This window comes from Aphelocoma coerulescens, chromosome 26, assembly GCF_041296385.1.
Source record: "Aphelocoma coerulescens isolate FSJ_1873_10779 chromosome 26, UR_Acoe_1.0, whole genome shotgun sequence".
NCBI lineage: Eukaryota > Metazoa > Chordata > Aves > Passeriformes > Corvidae > Aphelocoma > Aphelocoma coerulescens.
Genome location: NC_091039.1, coordinates 4,878,778 through 4,884,947, shown reverse-complemented (window position 1 = coordinate 4,884,947; position 6,170 = coordinate 4,878,778). Strand labels below are relative to the sequence as shown.

General features: G+C 53.6%; 1 protein-coding gene across 1 annotated transcript; it reads right to left on the bottom strand.

The window, feature by feature from the left end:
• Positions 1-674: 674 nt before the first annotated feature.
• MLN (motilin) lies at positions 675-4,332 on the bottom strand. Its single transcript, XM_068996065.1, has 4 exons — positions 4,207-4,332; positions 2,752-2,874; positions 1,499-1,601; positions 675-750 (listed from the first exon to the last, which is right to left on the bottom strand). Exons 1-4 carry the CDS (start codon positions 4,321-4,323, stop codon positions 743-745), a joined length of 351 nt encoding a protein of 116 aa, XP_068852166.1. The 5' UTR covers positions 4,324-4,332; the 3' UTR covers positions 675-742.
• Positions 4,333-6,170: the final 1,838 nt, after the last annotated feature.

Sequence of the window (6,170 nt, the reverse complement as noted above, 5' to 3'; positions counted from 1 at the left end):
TGCCACAGTGTCCCTTATTGCCAAAACTGAGGGCTAAAACTTCCTAGTCCTCGAAGATTAATTCTTTGGGCTTTGACACACACTTTGACAGAATCTCGGAATTCCTGAGGCTGGAAAAGCCCTCCCAGATCATCGAGTCCAAGCTGTGCCCGATCCCCACCTTGTCACCAGCCCAGAGCACTGAGTGCCACCTCCAGGCCTTCCTTGGACACCTCCAGGGATGGAGACTCCAGACCTCCCTGGGCAGCCCCTGCCAAGGCCTGAGTGCCCTTTCCATGCAGAAATTCCTGCTGGTGTCCAACCTGAGCCTCCGTGGCCCAGCCTGAGGCCATTCCCTCTCCTCCTGTCCCTGTTCCCTGGGAGAAGATCCCAAATCCCCCCCGGCTGCCCTCTCCTGTCAGGGACTTGTGCCACAAGGTCCCCCCTGAGCTCCTTTGCTCCAGACTGAGCCCCACCCCAGCTCCCTCAGCTTCTCCCAGGACTGACTCTCCAGACCAGTGGTCAGGAAAACAGGGATGTCGTCCAGAACCTGGAGCCTTCCCTCTCTCCTTTCCCACACTGGGCACCCCCCATCTGTTAGAGAAGCTCACAGGACAGAAGACACAAATCCTCCATTTAATTACACTGCACATTTATTATCTCACCTCAGATTTTGTTAATCTCTCTCACAGATTTCATTTACATAAAGTGGAGTCTATCAGCTTGAGCAGCTCCAGCGCTTTCTCTTCTGATCCTGCAGATATCAGTCAGCTAAAGAGAAAAGAGAGAAAAGCACAAGTGTCCTTAAATCTGGCATTCAGTGTTTCCAGAGCTTTATGTGTTGTTTCCTCCTCCTCAACTCCCCGGCTGAAAGCTCAGAGGCAAACTGGGATCAGCACAGGCAGAGCAGAACAATCCCACAGGGACAGCGGGACCCCCTTTCCTGTTCTTGAACATCCCAGACAAGGCACAGCCCCATCCCTCAACCTGCAGGCAGGAAGAGCTGCACAACAGCCTGCCCCTGGATATTTGCTGCTGACATTCCCACACACAATTTCCCAAAGGAAAAGGAGGATTTGCAGCAAATTGGAGTGTAATTAAGTGTCAGTGTTAAGCCCCCGTGCAGGCAGAGAGGTGTTCTGAGCTGGCTGCACGTGCTGAGCTGCCTTGCAGGTACAGCTGCTGTTATAAGCTCTGCTGGAAATTGTTCCCTGGAGACGGAGGACTTTTTGGGAGGAGGAGGACGAGGAGGAGCAGGGAAGTGGCAAACAGAGCTGCTGGGAAGGGTTGTGCTGCTGCTGACAGTCAATATCAGCTCTAGGGCACAGGCAGCACCTTAGGAGGGAATAACCTTCCCAGAAGGGTGCACACGGGAGTGGTTGGGATCTGAGGGCTCGGCAAAGCGAGCAAACGTGACACAAAAACCCTTCTGGAGAATATAAATATCTCTGTGCTGATGAGCTGATGAGAAGAAGGAAAGGCAGAATTCCCAAGGCAGAAATCAACCCAGTGACAGTACCGTCTGGGGTGTCCTGTATCAGCTCTGCCAGCAGTTTCTCCAGGACATCTTGGTATTTTTCCAGCTGCCTTGGGGTGAGCCAAGCTCTGACAGGAAGGGCCTGCTGTGGAGGAAGCCAGAGAAGTCGGAAGAAAAAGCTGAGTGGAGCAGAGGGAGGGAGGTTGGGGTGCTTTCACCCCACTTGGATCGAGTTGGTGTGGAGGGTTTAGGGCGGAATTGGAGGGAAGAGGATCATCCTCATATGGGAAAAAGCAACATTTTGAAGGCAACACACTCTTGAGTTGTTCAGAGTGCTGTTGCATAACCCGTGGGCTGGCTCAGAAATCCAGATAAAGGCACCTCCTGGCAGCAGGGGCTCCAAAGAAAATGATTTCTGAACCTTCTAATCCTCCACTGTGTCGCACATCGACCCTTCCAGCCTGAGGCTGCAGAGCTCCTGCCCCAGCAAGAGCTGAGGACGAGCCGTGGTCCTGCTCCAGCCTGCTGGACTTGGAGCCAGCTGTGGCTCAGATGTGCCCGAAGCAAAGAGCTCTGTTCTGGTGCTGGTCAGCTCTGGGGATGTGCTGGGTATTTCATGCTTTGAACTGGGCCTTTCTGCTGTTTAAATCCTGTTACCGAGTGTTGGTTCATCACGAGTGCACATTAAGCTGTGCCTTGGCCAAATTCCAGCCTGGCTGGTCCTGCTGCCTGCCCCACTGGCTCTCTCCCTGTTTGGGGGATCTGCACCCTCCTTTTGGTGGCACAGAATGGCTGAGCTCCCCACAGGAGTGGCTGCCCACACAGGGAAAGAGTTCCCTGTGCTCAAGTGGAAAAAGCACAATTTTCAGACTTGGCTCACCAGGTAAGTCTGCCTTTGAGGGCTTAGCCTGGCACTTAAATCCCTAAAATTGCCCATTTTCTGCTCTGTATACAGATGTTGGGCCCAAATTTTTAAATAAGGCCTCTCCAGTGCAGAGAACTGTGGGGTCAGAGGTGACACTGAGCAGGAGCTGAAGCAGAACTGGGAGTTCCTGCCTTGCACCTGGCTCTGCTTCACTGCCTGGCACAGACCGACCTCGAGCTGTTCCCATCTTCCTAAGGGAGAAGCAGTTGTGTCTCAGTGGTGACCTGGCTGCTGAACAACCCAGATAATTTATGGGGTGGAGGCAAACTTCTCTCTGATGTAACCGGGCAGGCTGGCAGAGGACATCTCTTGGACTCCCTGTCCCCTGCATGTGCTCGTGGACTTCTCGGAGTCAAATGGCTCCACGTACCTGGAAGGTCTTGGTTGCAGTGACATCCACACCGGATTGCTCAGAGAAACCTTCCTCCTCCAGCTGCTGCAGAGGGCTCAGGGATTTCTTCTGCCCTGCCTTGTTCCTCTCCTTTTCCTGCAGCTTTGGAGCAGAGAGCAGAGGGTGCAGTTGGTGATGCTGGGATGCAGCATCCTGAGGGTCCCAAACTTGCTCTGCACTGTCCCCACAGCCAGGAATCCACAGTGCTGAGCACAGAACCAGCGGGATGGGAGCTCTCTGCACTGCCCAGAGCCAAGCTGGAATCCTCTTGGGAAGGGCCCATCAGCTGTGGCCAGAGTGGCCTTTGGGGACTGAAATTCAGCAGCATTGGGGGCACGGTTGGGTTACGGGGTGGGGTGTGAAGGTTGCAGTAAACAGGACCCACGTGTGGGGGGGATCTGTGCGAGGGAACCCTGTCAGCAGGACAGGGGAGCTGACAGCACTGGGACCTTACCATGGGAGCTGACAGCCCTGGGACCTTACCCAGCTGTCCCCAAGAACTTGTCCTGGCTCTGTTCTGGAGCTTTGCAGGGGAGTTGAACTGAGCCCTGCACACGGAGAGCCCTGTGCAGAGGTCACGTTTTCCCAGCCTTTCTGCAGGTCTGTAATGTCAGCCCCTTCCCATTTATGGGGCTAAACTTGCCTTCAGCACCCTCTGGAAAAAGCCAGAGGTGCTTTGGAATATGACAGACACAGCAGGACACATCAAACGTGGCACAGGCCATGCTCAGCGTCCAGTGTGTGAGCACAGGAGGAGCAAGGACAGCCTTTGGGGGACAGATTTCCCCTTTGTTCACCCAGAAAACCCCCAAGTCCTGGCAGACATGGAGCTACAAGGGCTGTGGGGTACAAACACCGCCCGTGTGGGTCCCCATCCTCCTCACGGACACGGAAGGATGCCTGTGCTCCCCAAAAAAGGCAATTGTTATCCAGGGATGGGTGTTGGAAATGGGATTTCTCCCGGTATCCACGGGCTCGGGAGTGCGGGGGAAGCTCGCTGGGGCTGTGTTTCAGAAGCTGCCGCCTGACACCTTTCAACGGTATTTGTTTCACTTCAAAAGGAAAAACGTTCTCTCGGCAAGTCCCAGAGGTGACAACCAGCCGGGGGATGGTTAATTATTTGTTACAACAAAAGAGCCATCGCTGTGCTGATGGGAGGCTGCAGCTGCTCTGGAAGAATTCCTGCACCGAGGAAAGGGAAAGGCCCGCCCCAAGGACTGCAGGTGACACCCCACAGTTGTGTCAGATCTTTGGTGGAGGGGTCCAGGCTCTTCCTTTCCATCTCACACCTTAAAAATGATCTGTGTCCCCCCCCAAAGCCCTGGATTTTGGGAGAAGGATATCACAGTGTCTCCTGTTGATGGTGTGCACTGGCAGTTTGGGTGATGAGGGTGGGAGAAACCTCTCCTGATTTATTCATTCCAGAGGGGTTACCTGCATTTTCTGGAAGTCGCTCTGGGTGAAGAAGGGCATGAAGCCTTGGGTCTGCTCAGCCAGCACGGACAGCAGGGACACCAGCAGCAAACTGGCCACCACCTTCCTGGAAACCATCCTGGGAGCCTGGACAACACGGGAAAGGAGACACCGGGGCCAGAGTGGAGAGGGAGGTTGGACAAGAAACACCTTTGGCTCCGCACCAGCTGCAGTCAGCTCAGCCCCAGCCCACCAGAAGGATATTTACTCTTCCAGTTGCTCCTGAGCTGAGAATAGAAGTGCCTTGACTGACAATTCTCTTCTCAAACCTGTTTGTGTAAACAGATTTGTTCTTGAGCAACATCTCCAGAGATTTCAAGCCCAGCCCTTCAGGACTGCTCAAGCCTCCCTGAGTTCTTGAGCCTCAGCCCTGCAGCTCTGTTGGTTTAAGACCTGCACCCATCCAGAGCAAACCCATCAATCCCAGCGCCAGCATGGGACACAGAGATGCTGCAAAGAGAAAAACCTTCGGACAGCTGTTTTGTTAATTTTTGTTTTGATTTTCCTCACCACTGGAAACCTTCCTGGATGGACTGGATCTTTTAAGAAGTCTCATTGAGTCCAAGGGAGATGGGAGAGGCATTTTCCAGCCCAGCTCTGTCTGAGCCTGGAATAAAGGGCTTTAAAAACCACCTCTGAAGTGATCTAACTGTGACTTCACGTCAGGAAAGGACTTATGTAAACATTGGATGTTCTCTTTAAATATTAAATTATTCTCTCTGGACAGACTTAATGAAGTCTGGTCCCACAGCTTAACTTCTCCACCTGATTGGAGCCTGATCCTTAATTAGTTTCAGCAACCTCTTGGTTTGGGCATTATTGAGAAGACATTGTTAGGTCAGATCTGACTCCTGAATTAGATTTCCCATAAATATCAGCTGGTACTGAACCGAGGGCCAGTGGAAGTTAATGAAAATTCCCTTTCCACAGCACCCGGCAGCCACATCCTCTCCTCTCCTTTCCCTGGGCACTGCTCAGGGCAGCACTGGTGCCATCTCCCCCTGCCCACCCAGACTGGGCCACCAGGGCCATCTCCTGCCCTGGGACATCCCAGGGTGTCCCAGCCCTGTTTCCTGCAGGGATCCAGGCAGGAATTCTCAGGCTCTCCCCTTGCAACGCAACCTCAGCAGCATCAATCTTTGGTGCTTTTTCATTTGTTCCATCGCTGCAGTAAATAAATAAATAAATAAAATACTGCTGAATACAGAGAAAATAAAGCAAATCACCTCCTTCATCTCATCTTGACTATCCCTTTGGGAATTGAATCGCTCCCTCTTCTCCCAGAAGAACACCCACACAGGCTTCTCCACTCAGAAATATCCCTGCTGAATGATCCCCCTTTGCCTGGCAAGCAGGACCTGTATTCCAGCCCAGAGATCTCTGGCTCAGCACCTCTCCAGGCGGAGAGCACTTGGTGGATTTGCTTCCCAGCTCCAAAGGGAGAAGAAGAAAGCAGGAGGATCCCGAGTTCAGCATCAGCACTGTGGGCACACAGGGCTGGGACAGCGGTGCCAGCTCTGCTCACCCCCCAAAACCCAGTGCCAGTGTGGGGGGTGGAGGGGTGGGCAGCTGGCACAGCAACAGGACAGGACATTCACCTACTGAGCTGTCTCCCAAAAAATCCAACCATTCCTGACACTAGGACCTGCCTGAGAGTCATTTTCTGCCTGCTCAGAGCAGCTCCCCGAGCACAGAGGGCACTGGGGCTCCCCACAGCTCTGCAGCAGTGCCCAGTGTCTGCCAGGTGCCCACAGGAGGCAGGAGCTGCTGGAATCGATGCTCCTGAGATGGGGATGAGGAAAAGTCACCTTCCTCCTTCTTTCAGCATTGGTTTTGTTCCCTCCTCCTCCTCTGAGCTGGCTCTGCTATGGCCAAGAGGTGCCAAGACCTACCTGGGGAGTGCAGCCACGGGACGCTGGAGGTCG

Bases quoted from the DNA above. Each gene is read 5' to 3' on its own strand.
- MLN (XM_068996065.1), bottom strand. From the start codon at position 4,323: ATGGTTTCCAGGAAGGTGGTGGCCAGTTTGCTGCTGGTGTCCCTGCTG. The intron at 2,875-4,206 runs GTAACCCCTCTG...TCTGCTCCAAAG, and splicing joins GCGACTTCCAGAAAATGCAG to CTGCAGGAAAAGGAGAGGAA. The intron at 1,602-2,751 runs GTACGTGGAGCC...CTTCCTCCACAG, and splicing joins CTGCAACCAAGACCTTCCAG to CAGGCCCTTCCTGTCAGAGC.